General features: G+C 46.7%; 2 protein-coding genes across 7 annotated transcripts in view; both read left to right on the top strand.

The window, feature by feature from the left end:
* The window catches only part of rgs9b (regulator of G protein signaling 9b), an 84,563-nt gene extending 80,507 nt beyond the window's left edge, over positions 1-4,056 (top strand). For 3 of the 5 annotated variants that reach the window (XM_048555105.2, XM_048555104.2, XM_059653639.1), the window contains one exon: positions 2,468-4,056. In XM_048555105.2, the coding sequence (XP_048411062.1) occupies positions 2,468-2,624 (157 nt within the window). In that variant the 3' untranslated portion in view covers positions 2,625-4,056. The remainder of the gene's footprint in view (positions 1-2,467) is intronic. The other 2 variants (XR_007249872.2, XR_007249871.2) reach the window with 2 other exon arrangements.
* A 12,311-nt stretch (positions 4,057-16,367) lies between these two features.
* Positions 16,368-24,118, top strand: part of LOC125463754 (Fc receptor-like protein 5) — a 29,000-nt gene continuing 21,249 nt past the window's right edge. Inside the window, exons 1-2 of one of the 2 annotated variants that reach the window (XM_048555410.2) lie at positions 16,368-16,507; positions 17,012-17,041. In XM_048555410.2, the coding sequence (XP_048411367.1) occupies positions 16,384-16,507; positions 17,012-17,041 (154 nt within the window). In that variant the 5' untranslated portion in view covers positions 16,368-16,383. The remainder of the gene's footprint in view (positions 16,508-17,011; positions 17,042-24,118) is intronic. The other variant, XM_048555411.2, reaches the window with a different exon arrangement.

Genomic DNA, 24,118 nt, shown 5'->3' with positions numbered 1-24,118 from the left:
TACTTGAGAGAGAATTCAGGAGGGCAAAAAACTTTGCAAGTAGGTTTAAGGAGAATCCAAAGGGATTCTACAAATACATTAGGGACAAAAGGGTAACTAGGGAGAGAATAGGGCCCTTAAAGATCAGCAAGGCTACATATGTGTGGAACTGCAGGTAATGGGAGAGCTACTAAATGATTTTGCATCTGTGTTTCCTGTGGAGTAAGATATGGAAGATAGACGACATGAGGAAATAAATAGCGACATCTTGGAAAATGTCCGTATTACAGACAAGGTGGTGGTGGACATCTTAAAATGCATAAAGGTGGATAAATCCCCTGGATTGTATCAGGTGTACCCTAGAACTCTGGAAAGCTAGGAAAATGATTGCCGTGCCCCTTGATGAAATATTTGTATCATCGATAACAACACGCGAGGTGCTGGACCACTGGAGGATGGCTAAGGTGGTGCCATTATTTAGGAAAGGTGGTAAGGAAAAGCCAGGGAACTATAGGCCAGTGAGCCAGTGGTGGTGGGCAGTTTGTTGGAGGCAGCCCTGAGGGAGAGGATTTATGTGCACTTTGAAAGGCAGGGATTGATAAGGGACAGTCAGCATTGGCTTTGTGCATGGAAAATCATGTCTCACTAATTTGATTGAGGTTTCTGAAGAAGTAACAAAGAGGATTGATGAGGGCAGAGCGGTGGACGTGATGTATGTGGACTTCAGTAAGGCCTTAGAAAGGTTCTTCATGGTAGACTGGTTCGCAAGGTTAGATCACAAGGAAAAGAGGAAGAACTAGGTATTTGGATACAGAACTGGCTCTAAGGTAGAAGACAGAGGGTGGTGGTGGAAGGATGCTTTTCTGACTGGAGGCCTGTGACCAGCGATGGGCCACAAGGACCGATGCTGTGTCCACTGCCTTTCATCATTTATATAAATGATTGGGATGTGAACATGGAGGTATCATCAGTAACTTTGCAGATGACACTAAAATTGAAGGTGTACTGGTCAGCAAAGAGGGTTACCTCAGAGTACAATGGGATCTTGATCAGATGGGCCAATAGGTCGAGGAGTGGCAGATGGAGTTTAATTTACATAAATGAGAGGTGTTGCAAACCAGGGCAGGACTAATACACTTAATGGTAAGATCCTGGGGAATGTTGCCAAACAAAGTGACCTTGGAATGCAGGGTCATAGTTCCTTGAAAGTGGAGTTGCAGTTAGATAAAATAGTGAAGAAGGTGTTTGGTATGTTTGCCTTTATTGGTCAGTGCATTGAGTATAGGAGCTCAGAGGGCATGTTGCGGCTGTACAGGACATTGGTTGGACCACTATTGGAATACTGCGTACAATTTTCATCTTCCTCATATAAAAAAGATGTTGTGAAACTTGAAAGGGTTCAGAAAAGATTTATAAAGATGTTGCTGGGTTGGAGGGTTTGAGCTACAGGGAGAGGCTAAATAGACTGGGGCTATTTTCCCTGGAGTGTCAGAGGTTGAGGGGTGGGGGTGACCTTATAGAAGTTTACAGAATCATGAGGGGCATGGATAGAGTGAATAGCCAAGGTCTTTTCCCCTGAGTAGGGGAGTCCAAGACTCGAGGCCATAGGTTTAAAGCGAGAGGGGAAAGATTTAGAAGGGACCTAAGAGGTAACTTTTTCATGCAGAGTGCGTTGCATGTATGGAATGAGCTGCCAGAGGAAGTGGTGGAGGCTGGTACAGTTACAACATTTAGAAGGCATCTGGATGGGTATTTGAATAGGAAGGGTTTAGAGGGACACGGGCACAATGCTGGCAAATGGAACTGGATTAATTTAGGATATCAGGTCGGCATGAATGAGCTGGACTGGAAGGTCTGTTTCCATGTTGTACAACTCTATGTCTCTATAACTGTAGTGATTAGAACCAGCTGGATCTTGTTGACTATGAGATCCTTGATTGGGGCAGTTAGTCTGGGCCAATCAGGAAGCCCTGGCTGACCAATATAACCAGGAGATTAGAATCTTCTCAGTTCAGGGGACTGACTCTGAGCTGGCTGCTCACAGCCATTGAACTGTGCACAAGTTAAATAAAGGGATACCGGTCTCTGTGCAGTTATTTCAGTCGCCGTTTTGGTGATTAAATAAAATGTTTACACTTATGATACAAATTTTGAAATCATGAGACTTGATTTGCAGCACAATCCTCCCTCAGAGTGAGAGCAAAGGAATAGAGTTGGACAGAAATGGTCGGAACAATGATCCCCATGGCTAGCACTGTAGCAACATACATTGCCATGATCTGAGTGATCTATGAAGAATAGACTTGGTTCGGTGATTGGAGGGCGTCAGTGCTCATTTAACATTTTATCAGGATGAATTAGCACTTGCCGAAGAGATCAAATAATAAAATTGAAGGGCAACAGTCAAGTCAACGAAAATGCCTAGAACAACCATGATCTTTAAAAAAATGTTTTAAATGGCTTGTCGTATTTTGTTCTGTTTCCTCAGCTTTTTCCAAATCAAGGTAGATATCCCAGCCGATTGCAGAATTTACCCCATTGATTCTGAAGACGAAGATGAAGATTTCCATCATACCTACAAGGACTCTGCGAATGAGGTCATCTGTCCCTGGGAGAGTATAGCAGAGGAAAGTAAAGCAGGATGATGGCAGTTCAACTTAAGACCAACGGACTATGGGATACTCAAGTACTCGAGTTGTTTTAATGTTAGTGTCAGTAAAAAGGTGATTCTGCTAACTTAGCAAATACTATTAAAGAAACACTCAGTGTGATGATAGTGTTTTGTTTGTCACATTCTTAAATTTCTTCTTTTATCAATGACAAATTTTCATGTTTGTTTCTCTTAACAGAGCATGTTCTATTCCCTCATTTAGGCCGTACATGTTGTTTTAATTCTGCTAAGACCCTGTGGATAACCAAAGCTGTTGGCACAAAGTAAAACAGCGACTGTATGGAACAGAGTTTTAACAATAAGAACTGAAAAATTGCACCCAGGAAAAGCACAACCCTACAACCTGGATGGTCTAAGTGGGAAAATTGATGGAACATGAATCAGCAGAGGGACAGATATAGTAATTGCAGAATGAGGGCTGCAATGCAATAAATATAGTTTCATTTCCTTTGAGGTTCGGTTTATATATCATAGTATCTCTCGGAAATGATAATCCTGAGTGCCCTATTACTTAAGGATTAACCTGCTCTGAATGTACATGGAGCAAAATGATTTTGGTTCCAGCTGTGTATTAGTGAATTTCCTGTATGAAGGTACATTACCAGTTATGATCTTGTTGGTATTGGAACCGTTCAAGTCATATGTGTTTTTATTGTATACATTTCTACTTTTATAAATAAAATGAAAGACTCGCACTTATAGAGTGCACAACCTCTGGACGTCCCAAAGAGCTTTCCAGTTAACAGTGTGCTTTGATGTATAGTCACTATTGTAACGTAGGAAATAACATGTGGAATGGTATGAACATGGTATTCATTGCAGTGACCGATGCCATAGCTTTTTAAGACACCAGAGTCATTCAGTTGCTCTAGCACACGCAAGACATTATATGATCTGAATGACAAAAACAAAATCATGCAGCTTCTTTTCTGGTTTTATTTGAAAGCAAAAGGTGTGAATCTAAATGTAGTAACAACATACAAATGTAGAATCTAACAACACTGTCTGTGAAGTTCATCAATGACATTATACAATATGATACCTTTACAGTGGGTGATAATTAGTGGAAATAGAACAAAAGAATAGATCTTTATGAAATCATGTGAATATATTGACAAGACTACTCATTTGTAATGATAACTAAATAGCTATTAACATCAGGAAGATGTTTCTAAGCATCAATTAGTCAGTATTTTGTGAATGAGTTCTAGAATGTAAACCATGCTTCTGTTACCGGCCCTGATGCTGTAATTCTGCTGTATAGATGCCTCAGCAGAAAGTTTGTTTGTTGCGATTTTAGTAAGTTTATAATCAGTGTGAGTGTAGGTGCTTTACATCCAATTGCTCCAAAAAGTGTTCCTGTTTGTGGGGAAGTGGTGATAAATTAAAAAGTGCTATTTCTTGTATTCAACAGCTATTATTTGTGATCTCAATATGAGTCTCATGTTTTTTGAAGTGTTTAATTGAAATCAATGAAACTATTAAATATTCTGCCTCTCCCTCCATTTCAGTAGACGCAGACACTTGTTATACTGTGAACGCGGATTTCCAGGAGGTCTAAAATGGAGGAATGCCTTACAGGATCAAGGTAGCCCGGTTCCTTCAGCCCCCACTATTCCCCAGCCACAGGCTCTATCTGTCCAGCCCTCAGCCAGCTCCGACTGCTGCCCCCCACTCCCCAGCATTCCCCAAGTCTCCGCTGCCCACACGTCCCTGACTCTCAGTGTGTTTTGCTCCCCTCCCTTCAAGCCCACCTTCCTCCTGAAACTCCTCCTTATCATACTCATCATCATAGAGCATAGAACAGGCCCTTCGGCCCATTGAGTCTGCATTGATTTAGCTACCACAGAAGGTGCGCTAATCCTAATTCCCTGCACTTGTTCCATATCCTTGAATGTTCTGATACTTCAAGTGCTCAACCAAATTTTTTTTTAAAGATTGTAATGTTTTTGGCCCCCACTACCTTCCCAGGCAATTCATTCCAGATTCCCACCAACGACTGATGAAAGAAATGATTTTCTCAAATCCCCTCTGAATCTCTGGCCCCTTACCCTAAAACTATGCCCCCTTGTGATTGACCCCCCCAACCATTGGGAATGGCTGCTCTCTATTCGCCCTCTCCATACCTCCCATAATCTTATACACCTCAGCCTTCTATGCTCCAAAGAAAACAATCCGAGCCCATCTAGTCTCGCCTTATCACTCAATTTCTCCATCCAAGGCAACATCCTGGTGAATGTCCCCTGTAAACCCTCTAGTGTTATCACATCCGTCCTGTGATGAGGTGACCAGAATTGCACGCAGTACTCCAGCTCTGGTCTCACCAATGCTCCAACTCCAACATTCCCTCCTTGCTCTTATGTTCTATGCCACAACTGATGAAATCAAGTGTCCTGTATGCTTTCTTAACTCAGAGACAGTAAGAACTGCTGATCTGGAGTCTGAGATACCAAGGTGTAGAACTGGATGAACACAGCAGACCAAGCAGCATCAGAGGAGCAGGAAGGCTGATGTTTTGGGCCTAGACCCTTCTTCTAGGCCCAAAATGTCAGCTTTCCTGCTCCTCTGACCCTGCTGTATTCATCCAGCTCTACATCCTGTGATCTCAAACATTTGTCCGGCTTCTCTCCCCAGAACCAGACCCAGCATCGTCTCTTGTTGGGCTTACTATGTACTAATACGGAAAACTCCCCTGGATATATTTCAAGAAACCTGCCCCCTTTAAACCCTTAACGTATGACTATCCCAAATGGTGTCGAGAAAGTTGAAATCCCAGGTATAATTTCCAAATACTACTCTTACACACCCCTGTGAACTGTCTACTCATTCACTCCTCTATTTCCCACTGACTCTTTGGATGTCTACAGTACACTCACAGTAATGTGACTGCCCCTTAACATTCCTAAATTCCACCCTCAAATCATCATTTGAGGACCTTCCAAGCTATCATCTCTCCTTAATGGAGTAATTGACTACTTAATTAATAGTGCTACACCACTCCCTTTTAATACCCTCCTCTGTTTAGCCTAAAGATCCTATACCCCGGAATGTCAAGTTGCCAGTCCAGTCCGTGTTTCTGTGATGGCAACAACATTATACTTCCATGTGTCAATCTATACCTTTAACTCATTGGTCCTACCTATGACATTCCTAGCATTAAAGTAAAGACCATCCAGCCTTGCCTTAGTCTCTTGACACTCAACACAGTCGCTGTGACTTGTATGCTTTGCTGTAGGATGATGTGTCTTTATTCCTTCAACATTCTGTGTCCCCTTCCCATGCAAAACTAGTGTAACCTCCTCCCAACAGCACCAGCAAACCTACCTGCAGGGATGTTGGTCCCAATGGGGTTCAGGTGGAGACTGTCCCATTTGTACAGGCCCCACTTTTCCCAAGAACAGACCCAGTGATCCTGGAATCTAAAACCCTCCTTCTTGTACCAACTCTTGAGCCCCACGGTCGTCTGTCCTGTTCTCCTACTTCTAAACTTGCCAGCACATGGTACCAGGGGTAATCCAGAGTTTACAACCATTGAGGCTCTGCTTTTAAATCCCTGCATCCTGAGGCAAGACCTCATTCCTCATTTTGCCCGCATGGTTGGTACTACATGTACCATGACCTCTAACTCATCACCTTCCCCTTTCATGATGCCTTGTAGCCATTCAATGATATCCCTGACCTTGGCACCAGGGAGGCAAGGTTCCTGGAGTCATGTCTTTGGCCAAAGTCCATCTGCTGTCCTGACTGAAGATTACCCTATAATTATTGCCTCTCACTCTCGCTTGTACAGTCAAACTGTTTGTGGGGCCAGATGTTTGGCTCTTGTTGAACTCCTCCAGCACCCTCTTCAGCTTCTAAAGTGGAATATCAGTTAGCGAGTGGCACTACCTTCCTATTCCTTCTGAGCTGTCTAGTGGTCACACATTCCTTTCTTTTCTCTAGTCCCTTCGGCTGCAATATGACCATCTCTCCAAACGTGCTATTTGTGTAACTCTCAGCCTCAAGGGTGCGCCACAGTGTCTCTCACCGATGCTCAAACTCCAAGACGTGGATTTCCAGCTTCTGCAGCTGGGAGCACTCCCTGCACATGTGGCCATCTGGGACTCTCGTAGCGTCCAGGACTTCCCACATGTGACAAACTACACATTCTGCTCAGATTGCCTCTCCTGATATATCTTACATAATTAATGCCTTCAGCTCAAATAATTAGACTTATTTTACTAAATACTTTCTATCCTGGTTCTCTATAATCTAAGTTTCCATTATTCTAGTACTTCAAGGGTTTGAACCTTATATGGCCTTGGCTAATGTGGTACATTCAGCTTTACTAATGGCAACAATCCTCATCAGAGACGATAGATTTCCTCCTCCTTCATCACTAAAGTTATGACAGGTTATCTGTAACTAAGTCCTCACTGCTCCAAATCTGTTGGGATAAGAAATGGTTAATCAGTAATGATCAGGTGACCCGTACTCACCAATGATTTTCTGGACATACCTGCAGCAGTTTAATGGTTGCCATGGCCCCCTGCAGGGTTTCCTAACTGTTCCAAGCTGGTGCTCTGAAATAAGTGCTCTGTAAAGTCTTACCCTCAGTTGTTAGAAATGGAGTAGAGTGACACATGATTACATCAACAGCTTCTGTGGTCAGCTGACACCAGGGCCCATATCTGCACATGCATGGTGGCCATTTCGTGTCATGGATTGTCACAGAGTAGATAAATGATCAGTTTTGTTCATGTTGGTCGAGGGATTGTTATTGGCTAGAATATGGTGACAGCTGTCTTGCTGTTCTTCAGACGATAGCATGGGATCTTTAATGTCTGTGTAAGACAGCAGATAGGCTTTCATCTCGAGATCTCATCCGAAAGGAGTCATCTTCACCAGTGAGGAACACTCTCACTCGTGCACTTTAGTCTGTAACTAAAGTGGCAACTCGACACGTGCCAATGTGATCAGATGATGAAAAGGGAAGGTGGAGAAACAGCACTGGGTCTGAAAAAGGGAGAGCTGCTGCATCTGTAGAAAAATGCTTTAAGGTATGAAATTACTGGCTCGGGCACATTGAAGTGTGCAGATTTGACATTTACACCTTGTAAACATTCTCGTGCGATTTCTCCAAGGACTGTCCTAATCCCCTGCTGCAACTTCTGTGGGAAATCAACGAAGCTTTACACCAGTTTCGGAATTTCCAGTTTGCAGGCTCCAGTCACCCCCTCCTTACCATGGACATGCAATCCCTTCACATAGCCATCCCTCACCAGGAGAGTCTTAGGGCTCTCCACTTCATCCTGGAGCAATGGTATGAACCAACCCCACCCACCACCACCCTCCTCTGCAGGCCAAGCTCATCCTCACCCTCAACAACTTCTTCTTCAATTCCTCTCATTTTCTTCAGGTCAGAGGGGTTGCCACGGGTACCCGCCTGTCTCATCATGGGGTATGTGGAACATTCCTTGTTCCAGTCCTATGCTGGCCCCCACCCACAACTCTTTCTCCGATACATTGATGCTACCATCGGTGCTGCTTCCCTCTCTCGCCCGGAATTGGAAAAGTTAATCAATTTTGCTTCCAATTTCTATCCTGCCCTTACTCTCACCTGGTCCATCTCTGACTCCTCCCATCCGTTCCTCAAAATCTCTGTTCTGATTTCTAGGGATAGACTGGCCACTAATACCCACTACAAACCCTCTGACTCCCATAGCTACCTGGACTATACACTCTCATACCCTGCTTCCTGTGAAAACTCCATCCCATTCTCTCAGTTCCTCCATCTCAGTTGTACATATTCTGATGAGGCTAGCTTCTACAGGGAGCCCCTGAAATGTCCGCATTCTTCCTCAACCGAGGATTCTCTAGCTCCGTGATCGTCAGGGCCCTCAACAGGGTCCGACCCATCTCCCACACTCCACCCTCACCCCCCTCTTCCCTCCCACAACAGTGATAGGCTCCCCCTTATCCTCACCTACCATCCCACCAGCATCCACATCCAGAAGATTATCAGATGCCATTTCCACCACCTCCAGCAAGATGCCACCACCAGACGCATATTCCCCTCCCCTCCCTTGTCCACCTTCCGCAGGGACTGTTCCCACTGGGACACCCTGGTACACACTTCCTTCACCCCCAACACCTCCCCACAGCCCTATGTAACTGGTGAAGGTGCAACGCCTACCCATTTACCTCCTCCCTCCCCAGTATCCAAGGGCACAATATACCTTCCAGGTGAAGCAACACTTCACCTGCACTTCATAGAATCTAGTCGACTGCATTCGCTGCTCACAGCGTGGTCTCCTGTACATTGGGGAAAGGAAGTGTACACTGGGTGACAGCTTCGCAGAACATCTACGTTCTGCTCGCAAAAAAAGACCTTGAACCTCCTGTTCCCTGCCACTTTAACACACCACCCTGTTCCCTGGCCAACATCTCTGTCTCTGGCTTGCTGCAGTGTTCCAGCGAAGCTCAATGCAAGCTGGAAGAACAACACCCCATTTTCCGCTTGGGGATCCTGCAGCCCTCCGGACTCAAAATTGAGTTCAATAATTTTAGGGCTTGAGCTCTTCCATGTCCCAGCCCCCCACCCCACACACCAGGCCTTGTTATCACACAGCCTGCCATTACACACTCCCTATTATCAACTATTCACCCTCCCACTCCTTTGTTTGTCCAACTATTCTTCTCTCTGTTTGGGCTCCATCTCCATCAATCATTTACTTCTTACACACTCCCTCCACTCGATTTCTGCACATAAACCAACATTTTCCTAGATACCAAGGTGTACAGCTGGATGAACACAGCAGGCCAAGCGGCATCAAAGGAGCAGGAAGGCTGACGTTTTGGGTCTGAAGAAGGGCCTAGGCCCAAAACGTCAGCTTTCCTGCTCCTCTGATGCTGCTTGGCCTGCTGTGTTCTTCCAGCTCTACACCTTGTTATCTCAGATTCTCCAGCACCTGCAGTTCCTACTATCTCTAAAACAATTTTCCTAGATACCATCAGTTCTGAGGACAGTTCCAAAACATCAACTCTGATTTCTCTTCACAGATACTATCAGATCTGCTGAGCTTTCCAGCAAATTCTGTTTTTGTTGGAAATGGAACCCTAGGATGTTCACCAAAGCTATGGGAGGAGTTCAGGAGAACCCTGGCAAAATTCCAGATCACCCTTTAACCTTTAAATGCTTTGAGCTGGGTCTGGTGAGAGGAAGAGTGTGGGAAGTGACATGTTGCTGGATAACCCCACCGGCCTGTTCTGTAATACGTGGCTAAAATTGGTGAGTTCAAATTTGCAGGGTGAGACCTTTTAAGGCGAGAGGAGAAAGATTTGAAAGGCACCCCAGGGGTCAACTTTTTCACACAGAGGGTGGTTCGTATGTGGAATGAACTGCCAGAGGAAGCGGTTGATGCAGGTATAGTTACAATATTTGAAAGACATTTGGACAAGTACATGAATACGAAAGGTTTTGATGGGCCAAATGCAGGATTAGTTTAGTTTGGGAAACTCGGTCAGCATGGACCAGTTGAACCAAAGGGTCTGTTTCTTTGCTGTATGACTCTACCACTCTATTAATGTAGACAGTCTAATATGGCAAGTACCAGCTGACTTATAAAGAGGAACTCAGAGATAGCAAGAGCGGCAGATGTTGGGGTCAGAGATAACAGAGTGGAGCTGGAGGAGCACAGCTGGCCAGGCAGCATCAGAGAAGCAGGAACGTTTTGTGTTGGGACCCTTCTTCAGAAATGGGTTTCTGAAACCCTTAAAGAGGAACTCACTATTTTTGTCAAATGTGGGTGGGGATAGATTGAATTTATTAATGCTTCTGAAGGAACATAAGGAACAGAAATTACAAAATGAGAATGGTCACAGGTTGCATAAGAAATCATCAAAGCCGTGTTGGCTGTTTCAAACAATAGTTTAGGATAATTTCAACCCCCTGTTCTTTCTTCACATCACTGTAATTATTTTTCTTTTCAATCACTCACCCAATTTCGTTTTCAATGCTAATGTTGAATCTGTTTCCATTGGACCCTTTCCTTCACTGCCTACTCTCTGCTTCCCCTTCCACAGTGGCCTGTTACTGGGATAATTTCTTTCTACTGATAGTGCCAGCGTATGGCTGGAAGTATAAATTCCGTCCTGGGCAGGCCATCTGGGACTGAGATAAGGTAACAGCTCCTCACTAAGGGGGCAGCCAACCTGTGGAATTTGCCACCACCAAAAGCTATGGAGGCCGGATCACTGAGCATATCCAAGAAAGAGACTGATAATTTTTTTATATACTAAAGACATTGAGAGGAGCAGAAAGAAAGCAGGAATAGGATCAGCATTGATCTCATCTCTTGGTGAAACAGCTTGGATGAGTCAAAGGGTTGAATAACCTACTCCTATTTGGAGTTTCTATGTGTCCACAATTGCCTTGTTTGGGACATATTGGCCCTGAACAAATCAAAGGTACATCAGGTCTCTACCATTTCTAGCAGCTTCCTCATTGAGTTGACCAGGACTTCAAGAGAAAAGATGGGCAGATGCACATGACATACATCCATGTGGGATCCAATAGGGGGATTCCGTTCATAAAAGACTGATGACTGGCCTCCAACTGCTGGATGAACTTGTATGCCTGCCAGAAGGTCTGTCCACAATGCTGGAGGATTCCATCTTCTATTTGTAGAGGTCAACTCACGTGGCATTGAATCAATCAGTCATGGAGGATGTGGTCAACTCTGTATCCCCAGTATATTTGCCTCCAAGAAAGAAGAAACATATTCAGGTGGGGACAAGGCAGCCATGGATGACCAGGGAAGTCAGGGATAGCATGAATCATAGAATCCCCACAGTGTGGTAGCAGGCCATTTGGCCCATTGAGTCCACACTGACTCTCTGAAGAGCATCCCACCCAGGCCCACCCCTTACACTATCCCTGCATACACCCACGCTATGCACTCTGGGCAACTTAGCATGGCCAGTCCACCTGACCTGCACACCTTTGGACTGTGGGAGGAAACCGGAGCACCCGGAGGAAACCCACGCAGACACGGGGAGAATGTGCAAACTCCACATAGACACTTACTCGAGAGTGGAATCGAAGCCGGGTCCCTGATGCTGTGAGGCAGCGGTGCCATCCCAAAAGGAACAGTGTGGTGAAGATTATCAGAAAGCCAGAGGATTGGGAAGATTTTAAAAACCAGCAGAGGACAAGTAAGAAAGCTGGAATGGGGAGCAGAAAAGATTAAATATGAGGGTAAGCTACCTAGGAATACAAAAGAAGCTTACAAGAGTCAATAAAATGTGGAGCTGGAGGAGCACAGCAGGTCAGACAGTATCCGGGGAGCAGGAAAGTCAAAGTTTCGGATTGTCAACTTTCCTGCTGCTCGGATACCGTCTGACCTGCTGTGCTCCTCCAGGTCCACATTTCATCAACTCTGGCTTCTAGCATCTACAGTTCTTGCTATCTCTTAAAAGATTGCAAGAATTCTTTTAAATATATAAAAGGTAAGAGAGAGGCAAATGTGACATTGGACCCCTGGAAAATGAGGCTGGAGAGATAGTAACAGGGAGCCAGGAAATGGCGGAGGAACAGACCAGGTGTATCAGTTTTCACAGTGGAAGACACCAGTAGCATACTAGAATTTCAAGAGAGCCACGGGGCAGAGGTGAGTGTAGTGGCCATCACTATGGAGAAGGTGCTGGGGAAGCTGAAGGGACTGAAGGTGGATAAACCACCCGGACTAGATGGACTGCACCCCAAGAGAAGGCTGAGGAGATTGTAGAGGGATTGATGGTGATCTTTCAAGGATACTGGAGTCAGGGAGCATCCCATAGGACTGAAAAATGGCTAATGTGATACCCCTGTTTAAGAGGAAATGTAGGCAGAAGACAAGAAACTATAGGCTTGTTAACCTGATCTCAGTGGTTACTAAGACTTTAGAGTCCATTATTAAGAACAAAATTGCAGAGTACTTGGAGGTGCTTGGTAAAGCAGGGCTTCATCAATGGAAGGTCATGCCTGATAAATCTGTTCAAATTCTTTGAGGTGGTAATGAGCTAGTTAGACAAAGGACAGCCAGTGAATATGATCTATTTGGATTTCTAGAAGGCCTTTGGCAAGGAATTACACAGGAGTCTGCTAAAATAGAGAAAAGCCCATGGTGTTGGGGCAAGGTACTGGCATGGATAGAGGATTAGCAGAAGGTAGAGATTGGCGATAAAGGCATCTTTTTCAGAATAGCTGCTGGTGACGAGTAGAGTTTTGCAGGGCTCAGTGTTGAGACTGTAACTATTCCCATTATATATTACCAATCTGGATGATGGAACTGAGGGCATAGTTGCTAAGTTTGTAGATGACACAAAGATAGGTAGAGGAGCAGGTAGGGTTGAGGAAGTGAGGAGGTTGCAGAAGACTTGGACAGGCTAGAAGAGTCAGCAAAATGTTGCAGATAGAATGCAATGCGAGAAGTCTGCACTTTGGTAGGAGGAATGGATTAGGTTAGATTCCCTACAGTATGGAAACAGGCCCTTCGGCCCAACAAGTCCACACTGCTCCTTGAAGCATCCCACCCAGACCCATCGCCCTATAACCCACACACCCCTGAACACTATGGCTAATTTAACATGGCCAATCCACCTAGCCTGCACATCTTTGGACTGTGGGAGGAAACCAGGGCACCTGGAGGAAACCCACGCAGACATGGGGAGAATGTGCAAACTCCGCACAGACAGTTGCCCGAGGCTGGAATTGAACCCGGGTCCCTGGCGCAGTGAGGCTGCAGTGCTAACCACTGAGCCACCGTGCCACCCTCCAAATGGAGTCGTAAGTTAGTTTCTAAATTGGGAAAGGCTTCAGAAATTAAAAGCACAAAGGGACTTGAGAGTCCTAGTTCAGAATTCTCTTGAAGTTAATAATGCATGTTCAGTTGGCAGTTAAAAAGGCAAATGCAATCTTAGTTTTCATTTTGAGAGGGCTAGAATACAAGAGCAGAGATGTACGGCTGAGGTTATATAAGGTTCTGGTCAGACTGCATTTGGAACATTGTGCACAGTTTTGGATCCCATATCTAAGGAAAGATGTGTTAGCTTTGGAGGGGATTCAGAGGAGATTTACAGGAATTATCCCTGGGATGAAGGGCTTGTCGTAGGAGATCCAGATGAGGACTCTGGGTCTATAATTCAATGGAATTTAAAAGGATGGTGGGGGGGAACTGGATCTGATTAAAATTTACAGAACACTGAGAGGCCTGGAGAAAGTGGATGTGGAGATGATGTTTCTACTAGTAGGAGAAACTAGGGCCCAAGGGTACAGCTTCAAAGTGAAGGGACAACCCTTTAGAACTGAGCCAGAAGGTGGTGAATCTGTGACACTCGTTGCTGCAGAAGACTGTGGAGGCCAGATCATTGAGTGTATTTAAGACAGAGATAGGTTGTTGATTAGTAAAGGGATCAAGGGTTATAAGGAGAAGGCAGGAGAATGGGATTGAGAAACATATCAGCCGAAGTCGAATGGTGGAGCAGATTTCACAGGGTCAAATAGCCTAATTCTGCTCCTATATCTAATGGCCTTATAATAGTGGAGCTCTAGGTAATTGAGCCAGTAGTGGAAGTTCAGTTCACAGTCATGCAGAGTCTGGTTTCTTCAGTCTGTAGAAAAGCTGCAAATTGGGTCCAAATGGTAACCTCACATCTGCACTATGCTTAAACCACAACGTTGGGTTTGAAGAGTTCGCGTTCGCCACAGTTTGCTGCTGAGGGTGAGAATTCATGAAGACGTAGAAGGTGATGACAAGTTTAGATAAGGCAGCCAAAGAAAAGCTTATCATTACAAGGGTTAGGAGATGCATGGTTGGTAAGAGATACAGGCAGAATGTGAGGAAGCTGTTTGAAGTGTAGTGAATAAAAACAGTGAGTAAGACTGCCTAGGAGGTTAGTGGAATGGGAGAATAAACAATGATTTCAAAAGAAAATTGGATAAGCACTTGTAATAAAGTGCAGAACAACAGAGAAATAAGTGGCAGAATGGAACTGACTTGATTGTTCTACAGAGAATTGGCATGGATGTGATGGGTCAAATGTCCTCATTACATGCTAATAACTCTGCAAGCTGTTGCTCAGAGCACTAGGAACACTGAGATACAGCAATGGGCAGGAGGCATGCTGCCTTCTTTCAGGACTACAGTATGTTCAGCTCCTCCACCAACTCCTCATTCAATGCCCATGCGGATGGCAGAAGGTATGATGAAACCTGGTAGAGGTGGCAGGTTGGATGATGCGTCGCTGCTGCAGCAGGAGCTGTAATATACATTTGAGGTCGTACGTCAGCATGGATAGAGGATCAGTTAACTAATAGATGACAGACAGTCAGGGTAGGGGAAGAGTTTTCAGGGTGACAACGTGAAACGTGGAATGCCAGTGGGCCAGAGCTCAGGTTACAATTATGTACAATATATATTCATGAATTGATTGAGGAAAGTGAATGTACTGCAGCCGAGATACCGAGGACACAAAAACATGTGGGAAGGCAATTGATGAGGGTAACACAAACAGTCCACAGAGGGATGTAGAGAGATTTTATGTGAGTAGGTAAAATAGGCACATTAAGGGAAACAATGTGGAAAAGGCAGAAAAGTGGAGTTGACGATGATCTGAACAACCATAATATCATCAAATAGCAGAGCAAACTCAGTGGTTTTACTCCTGGTTCTGTATCTGATGGAGTTAAGTTGCAGAGCCAGGTCACTCTTGCCGAGGCAGGGTGCTGTCATCCTGTAAATCAGTCTGATGTTGCCATCCACAGCCATTTCAAATATTGTTAAAAGTCTGGCAGCAGTTGTGCACTTCTGTGGCCAGGCAGCAGCTGAAAACCTCCCCTCGCTGTGAGCTTGTAGTACGGAGGCTGCTTTATCTGAGGCTGGGCAGCTCATTGCAGAGCTGCGTCCAGCTTCTCTCCACCAAACTGGGTTATGGTTGTAGTTGTAATGTCCCTATCTGCTTCAGGCGTGTGCTCGAACGTGTTGATTTTTTAAAAAAAAATCTAGAAACCATATCAAACCACTTTACAAATGCCAGTACAGGTTGCTGTGAACTTCTGGCCATGTGGACCATTTACTCTGAGTATTTTTTTGAATAGTCAAAGTTTCCCAGTTGGCTGATTCCCGGATCTGGTTTCCATCCTGAAAAAACAGCAGAACATGTGTGCCTTTTACGTTCAAACTCTGTGGAATAAACATCCCCCTCCCTCCCCAGTTCTCAGAGTTCTCTGACAACCACCCTCCCCCAACTTCACTACCTATTCTGCTGCCATCAGATATCCCTCAACACCCCATTCCCCTACACTCCCAGAGCATACTCTATCCCCTAGCTCTGCTCTCAGAGATTTGGGGCAATCACAAGTTGCAATCAGGCAAATGGGATCATAATGGGAAAAGGTTTGGGAAGAAGAACTGATACATCGTAAATTCCTGAAAACACAACCAGCCTATTCCTATTATTCATGTGTCCTGTCTTCCTCTTATAATGAAAAGTATTCTTTTTCTTGCAGAAGTCAAAATTTAGCCTCACTTGGTGACAATCTGCCTCTTTGAGCAAAGGTTAGGCCACCTGCTCTAATGCACTGTTGCGTTTCAATTTGGTTAGACAACTGTGAAATACTCCATGATGGTTTACTAAGGTTGTTAATTCCACTTTCAATGAGGAAGGAAATTTTGACGTAATGGCAAGAACACCCCAATCTAAACAAGTAATTTATGCACATCGGCTTATCTCCAGCTAAAGTAATATTACGGAGAAAACAACTTGTTTCAGATCTGCCCCAGTTCAGCAAAGCAAATATGTTGAAAGCAAACTTTTTCCTTTGGATCTTTCTACTATGTAAGTATATATCTTTAATCAATTTTTATCAGCATCAACCTTTGTGGTCTACATTGGAATCAGGGACGGAATACGTGTTTCTGTGCGCTTAGATTGGTGTGCAGGTTATGGTTTTTGGAGAGTAATTTTTCAAAGGAAGTTCTGACTTTTAACATGCTGGTAGGATCTTGCTTGAGCCACAAACCTCAGGATAAAAGTAGTGTGTGATTGGAAGGTGAACACGAGGTGGAAGTAAAGGATACACATTGCTTCTAAGTACCTTGCATATGTTTTAAATTGCAACAATACAATCAGTATTCCACAAGGAGCATGATAAGACTAAACAGTAAAGCACAGTAAATGTTTAACAATGATTTGGGACATTTATTCAATAATGGATAGTTTAACACAAAGAAATTTAAAAATTGGAATATATATCTTTGAGATAATCATGAAAGTTGGATTTCACATTCTGTAGATTTGAAGCTCCTTTGTCTAAATTTCATTGTGTTTTCATTGTTTCAGTTCATGTTATTAAGATAATGGAGACTACAGGTAAGACCATGTTAAAATTAATCCTTTAATTCTCTGAATACTCACTGTAAGTTTGTACTGAAGAATAACGGAAAGAGTTTGCAATACATTTCACTGCATGCTTTCCATAAATTGAAAAAAATAGAAAATACATTGTTTCCAAGCATTTTGCACGTGTTTTAATAATAATAAAATAAGAAATGCACAGGGGTGTGGAATTGACAAAGCTTCACAGAAAAGCACAGCATATCTTTGAGAATTAATTATAAAATTTGTGAATGACCCTAAATTGAGTGATATAGATAATACAATGGTGGTCTGTGACAATATAATAGAAAACACGATGCAGGATCTGTGCTACAATTCCGACTTCTTGACGAGATCAAATTTTTATCACTCTGCGACTGGTGACCATGACAGTCAGCTACCAACCTTGGAAACTCCCTCTCTAATCCTCTCCCTTTCTCAACCACAATTTTCTCTCTTTAAGGAACTTTTAAAAACTTATCTTTTTAACCGAATTTCTGATCATCTGCTGTAATATTCACCCATGTGTCTCAAGAGTCATATTTGGTTTGATAATGCTCCTGTGAAGCATTTGGTGAAATTTTACTGTGTTAAAGAGGCTACATAAATGCAAACAATTGTTGTTGTGTTATTGGCAAAGGAACTTCAATGTGAGGTAATAAATTTTGGCTGAAAGGAAAAGGGGTCCAAGTTATTCTTGAAAATGGAATATCTAAAGAAACAGAAGGATTTGAATGGATATATATACACATCACTAAAAATAGCGATGCAGGTTTAATAAAGTAATCAAAGATCAATCAAAGAGTTTCATTTAAAGTTTGAAGTTCATTTAGATAAATAACATTGAAAAGGAGAGCAGTTATGTTGACCTTGCTCACACATCTGTATTGACCAGCCGAGGACAGGTGAAATAATTCCTCTCTTTTCCCACTCCTTGTTTAATTGCAAAAGGGTTACAAACTCTAAAAAGATGCATTTGTCGGTGCATTGTTTACCTATCTGTTTATATGTGGTATAAATAGCACTAGTCAGACAGGTTGAGGAGGTTGAACAAGTAAGATTTTGTTTCCATCCTCGTAAAAATATTAAAAACATAGAAGTATGTTCGGACTTCCACAACTGCAAAGCAAACATATATATATTTAATCCAAACACATAAAATAAAATCTAAATTACAGACCACAAGAGACAAAGTTAAAGCTCAGTAAGAAAAATAATGAAGTGAAAGCTCCCCCAGCTGTCGTGACTGTTTGTTCTGGTTGTAGCCATCCAAAGGCTTTGGTCCTCAACTGCAGATTAAGTTTGCAACTGATAATTTCTTCTGGAAAAATTGTTGTGGGAATTGAATGTAATAGTTAACCCTCTGCTTTCAGGATGTAGAAATAATCAAATTCAGCAGATACCATCCTCCATGACTTCTTCTTTCTGTAGCTGGTCGTCTCCAGCAAAAGCTTGCCCCCGGTAAATATGAATCCAGCTTGACTGGTCACATGTCCTCCCTCTAATTCTGATCAGAAACTTCAGAATTGCTTGTACATTCCGAGTGGGAGACTTGGTTAGCTCACTTCAGCACAGCTTGCTTTAGCCATGGCTTTATGGACCCAAGTGATTTGATTTTAATTTTCTGTTTCCAACTGTTTGTCTATCACGAGTATGTTTTAGGAGTTATAGGATAACAGCTATTCACATATCTCCAGGAAAGCTTTCTCCATAAAACGCACTGCAGACAAAGTGTCTGGTGATGTCATTAACTTCAGTCAACTCAGTGGGAATCAGCTCCTTGGTTTCAGCAAAATGGCCTTTTTGGAATAGTCTTTTATAAATACAGCAGGGACTTTATATCATTTACAGAGGCTAGTTGTCCCAGTCTTATTCTAAGAAAATATCTTTGAAAAACCGCATGAGGACCACATTGACACCATGAAATGTAGAAAATGCACCCGGTCATCTGGGACATCCAACTGAAGAATCAAAGGTAACAAAAAAGAATACTGATCTTCCAAGTTCAATAAGAACACGATCAGGGAGAGTCATGAAGCGTCCTAAGAAATGACTTCCATGAAGTTGAAGAATAACTGAGAGATAAGGTGGGATGTGTTGCGTTCATGTACTTTCCTAACCTTAAGTTACCAATCTTTCACAGGATTTTTAAATGGCATAGGTTCAATTTACATAACGATTATAGATATGTTTATGCATCAGATAGATTTGATCCGGAAGTATATACAATCACAAAGAAATATAGCGACACGCCCTTGCTGAAACCTGAACTGATTGAGACTACTTAGTCACATGGTCTACATTCCGGTTACTGGCCTAGTAATGTTTTCACTCTTTAAGATGATATTAAAAATCCCTTCCTTCCAAAGGTAATGTTCCATGCATTAAGAGTAAAAATACATGTACGTTAGAGTAGCTGCCTAACTTTGAACACAGAAATAACAGTTGAAGAATTTACAAGTTTAAGAGGCTGTAAATACAGAGGTAGTTTGACAATTCCCCCAGATCTCGAGATTGTTTAGTCTTTCTGAGAGCTGCACTTTTCACTCAGGTGCTCTTTTCTTAGAAGTCTGTTGAGATTTTGTGTAAAGACCTTCAGGGATAAGCCCTTGTTTCACTTTAAAATTTATGTCTGTTGAAATACCTACTTCATCTTTGAATGGCCAACAGCATCTGAAAGTGTATGTTACCAAAATATTGCTATCTTTTAACATTTTCTCATAACAGAGATGTTATGAGACAACTCTGGAGGTGATAGAACTGGCTCCCCTTCTGCATCACAGAAGAGAATAAAATATCCTGAAATGTCACATGCAGTCCATTTCAAGAAGGGCCAGGACCACAGTGAAAAGTTTTGACAACGGCTGTCTCGAAAGGAGACATCTTAGGGCCAAGTACCAAGGTACAAGTGTGGGATACGCGAGAGGAATAAAAACAAAGGTTAGAAATAAGATAGATTCAACATAGTTAAAGGATCACACTGCACTGGGACTCCCCCTCGCGCTGCACTGGGACTCACTTCCCCCTCGCACTGCACTGGGACTCACTTCCCCCTCGCGCTGCACCGGGACACCCTTCCCCTCGCGCTGCACCGGGACTCTCTTCCCCTTGCGCTGCACTGGGACTCCCTTCCCCTCGCGCTGCACTAGGACCCACTTCCCCCTTGCACTGCACTGGGAGTCACTTCTCACTTGCACTGCACCGGGACTCACTTCCCCCTCGCACTGCACTGGGACTCACTTCCCCCTCGCGCTGCACCGGGACACCCTTCCCCTCGCGCTGCACCGGGACTCTCTTCCCCTTGCGCTGCACTGGGACTCCCTTCCCCTCGCGCTGCACTAGGACCCACTTCCCCCTTGCACTGCACTGGGAGTCACTTCTCACTTGCACTGCACCGGGACTCACTTCCCCCTCGCGCTGCACTGGGACTCACTGCCCCCTCGCGCTGCACCGGGACTCACTTCTCCCTTGCGCTGTTCCAGGACACACTTCACCCTCGCGCTGCAGTGGGACTCACTTCTCGCTCGCGCTGCACCGGAACTCACTTCCCCCTCGCGCTGCACTGGGACTCACTGCCCCCTCGCGCTGCACTGGGACTCACTTCCCCCTCGCGCTGCACTGGGACTCACTGCCCCCTCGCGCTGCACCGGAACTCACTTCCCGCTCGCGCTGCACTGGGACTCACTTCCCCCTCGCGCTGCACTGGGACTCACTGCCCCCTCGCGCTGCACCGGGACTCACTTCTCCCTCGCGCTGTTCCAGGACTCACTTCCCCCTCACGCTGCTCTGGGACTCACTTCCCCCTCACGCTGCACTGGGACTCACTTCCCCCTCGCGCTCCTCTGGGACTCACTTCTCCCTCACGCTGCACTGGGACTCACTTCTCCCTCACACTGCACTGGGACTCACTTCCTCTCACTCTGCACTGGGACTCAGTTCTCACTCGCGCTGCACCGGGGCTCACTTCTCCCTCACACTGCACCAGGACTCACTTCTCCCTCACACTGCACCGGGACTCACTTCTCTCTCACATTGCGCCGGGACTCACTTCTCCCTCACGCTGCACCGGGACTCACTTCCCCGTCGTGCTGCACCGGGACTCACTTCTCACTCACACTGCGCCAGGGCTCACTTCACCCTCACACTGCACCGGGACTCACTTCCCCCTCACACTGCACTGGGACTCACTTCTCCCTCACTCTGCACTGGGACTCACGTCCCCCTCACGCTGCTCTGGGACTCACTTCCCCCTCACACTGCACTTGGACTCACTTCCCCCTCACGCTGCACTGGGACTCACTTCTCCCTCACTCTGCACTGGGACTCACTTCCCCCTCACACTGCACTGGGACACACTTCCCCGTCGTGCTGCACCGGGACTCACTTCTCCCTCACACTGCACCAGGACTCACTTCCCCCTCGCACTGCACCGGGACTCACTTCCCCCTCACACTGCACCGGGACTCACTTCCCCCTGCCACTGCTCCGCGACTCACTTCCGCCTCACACTGCACCGGAACTCACTTTCCCCTCACACTGCACCGGGACTCACTTCCCCCTCGCACTGCACCGGGACTCACTTCCCCCTCACACTGCTCCGGGACTCACTTCCCCTCACGCTGCACCGGGACTCACTTCTCCCTCACACGGCACCGGGATTCACTTCCCCCTCACGCTGCACCGGGACTCACTTCTCCCTCACACTGCACCGGGACTCACTTCCCCCTCGCGCTGCACCGGGACTCACTTCTCCCTCACGCTGCACCGGGACTCACTTCTCCCTCACACTGCACCGGGACTCACTTCTCCCTCACGCTGCACCGGGACTCACTTCTCCCTCACACTGCACCGGGACTCACTTCCCCCTCACGCTGCACCAGGACTCATTTCTCCCTTGCACTGCACTGGGACTCACTTCCCGCTCACACTGCACCGGGACTCACTTCTCCCTCACACTGCACCGGGACTCACTTCTCCCTCACACTGCACCGGGACTCACTTCCCCCTCGCACTGCACCAGGACTCACTTCCCCCTGCCACTGCTGCGGGACTCACTTCCCCATCGCGCTGCACTGGGACTCACTTCCCCCTCACTCTGCACTGGGACTTACTTCTCCCTCGAGCTGTTCCGGGACTCACTTCCCCCTCACGCTGCACCGGGACTCACTTCTCCCTCGCGCTGCACCGGGACTCCCTTCCCCCTCGCGCTGCACTGGGACTCACTTCTCACTTCTGCTGCACTGGGACTCACTGCCCCCTCGCGCTGCACCGAGACTCACTTCTCCCTCGCGCTGTTCCGGGACTCACTTCCCCCTGCCACTGCTCCGGGACTCACTTTCCCCTCACACTGCACCGGGACTCACTTCTCCCTCACGCTGCATTGGGACTCACTTCTCCCTCACGCTGCACCGGGGCTCACTTGCCCCTCGCTCTGCTCTGGGACTCACTTCCCCCTCATGCTGCACTGGGACTCACTTCCCCCTGCCACTGCTCCGGGCATCACCTCCCCCTCACGCTGCACTGGGACTCACTTGCCCCTCGCGCTGCACCGGGACTCACTTCTCCCTCACACTGCACCGGGACTCACTTCCCCCTGCCACTGCTCCGGGCATCACCTCCCCCTCACGCTGCACTGGGACTCACTTCCCCCTCGTGCTGCACTGGGACTCCCTTCCCCTCGCGCTGCAGTGGGACTCACTTCTCCCTCGCGCTGCACCGGGACTCACTTCCCCCTCACACTGCACCGGGGCTCACTTCTCCCTCACACTGCACTGGGACTCACTTCCCCCTCACACTGCACCCGGACTCACCTCTCCCTCGCGCTGCACCGGGACTCACTTCCCCCTCACGCTGCACCGGGACTCACTTCTCCCTCACGCTGCACCGGGACTCACTTCCCCCTCACGCTGCACCGGGGCTCACTTCTCCCTCACACTGCACTGGGACTCACTTCTCCCTCACACTGCACCGGGACTCACTTCTCCCTCACACTGCACCGGGACTGACTTCCCCCTCACGCTGCACCGGGACTCACTTCCCCCTCACACTGCTCCGGGACTCACTTCTCCCTCGTGCTGCGTCGGGACTCATTTCTCCCTCGCGCTGCACCGGGACTCACTTCTCCCGCACACTGCACTGGGATTCTCTTCCCCTTCACGCTGCACCGGGACTCACTTCTCCCTCACACTGCACCGGGACTCACTTCCCCCTCACACTGCACCGGGGCTCACTTCTCCCTCACACTGCACCGGGACTCACTTCCCCCTCACGCTGCACCGGGACTCACTTCCCCCTCACGCTGCACAAGGATTCACTTCCCCCTCGCACTGCACCGGGACTCACTTCCCCCTCACGCTGCACAAGGATTCACTTCCCCCTCGCACTGCACCGGGGCTCACTTCTCCCTCACGCTGCACAAGGATTCACTTCCCCCTCACACTGCACCGGGACTCACTTCCCCCTCACACTGCACCGGGACTCACTTCTCCCTCACACTGCACCGGGACTCACTTCTCCCTCACACTGCACCGGGACTCACTTCCCCCTCACACTGCACCGGGACTCACTTCTCCCTCACACTGCACCGGGACTCACTTCCCCCTCACGCTGCACCGGGACACACTTCCCCCTCACACTGCACTGGGACTCACTTCCCCCTCGCACTGCTCCGGGACTCACTTCGCCCTCACACTGCACCGGGACTCACTTCTCCCTCACACTGCGCCAGGGCTCACTTCACCCTCACACTGCACCGGGACTCACTTCCCCCTCACACTGCACTGGGACTCACTTCTCCCTCACTCTGCACTGGGACTCACTTCCCCCTCACACTGCACTGGGACACACTTCCCCGTCGCGCTGCACTGGGACTCACGTCCCCCTCACGCTGCTCTGGGACTCACTTCCCCCTCACACTGCACCTGGACTCACTTCCCCCTCATGCTGCACTGGGACTCACTTCTCCCTCACTCTGCACCGGGACTCACTTCTCCCTCACACTGCAGTGGGACTCACTTGCCCCTCGCGCTGCTCCGGGACTCACTTGCCCCTCGCGCTGCTCTGGGACTCACT

This window comes from Stegostoma tigrinum, chromosome 22, assembly GCF_030684315.1.
Source record: "Stegostoma tigrinum isolate sSteTig4 chromosome 22, sSteTig4.hap1, whole genome shotgun sequence".
Taxonomy (NCBI): Eukaryota; Metazoa; Chordata; class Chondrichthyes; order Orectolobiformes; family Stegostomatidae; genus Stegostoma; species Stegostoma tigrinum.
The sequence above is the reverse complement of the archived record's forward strand: the minus strand, read 5'-3'. Positions and strand labels throughout refer to the sequence as shown.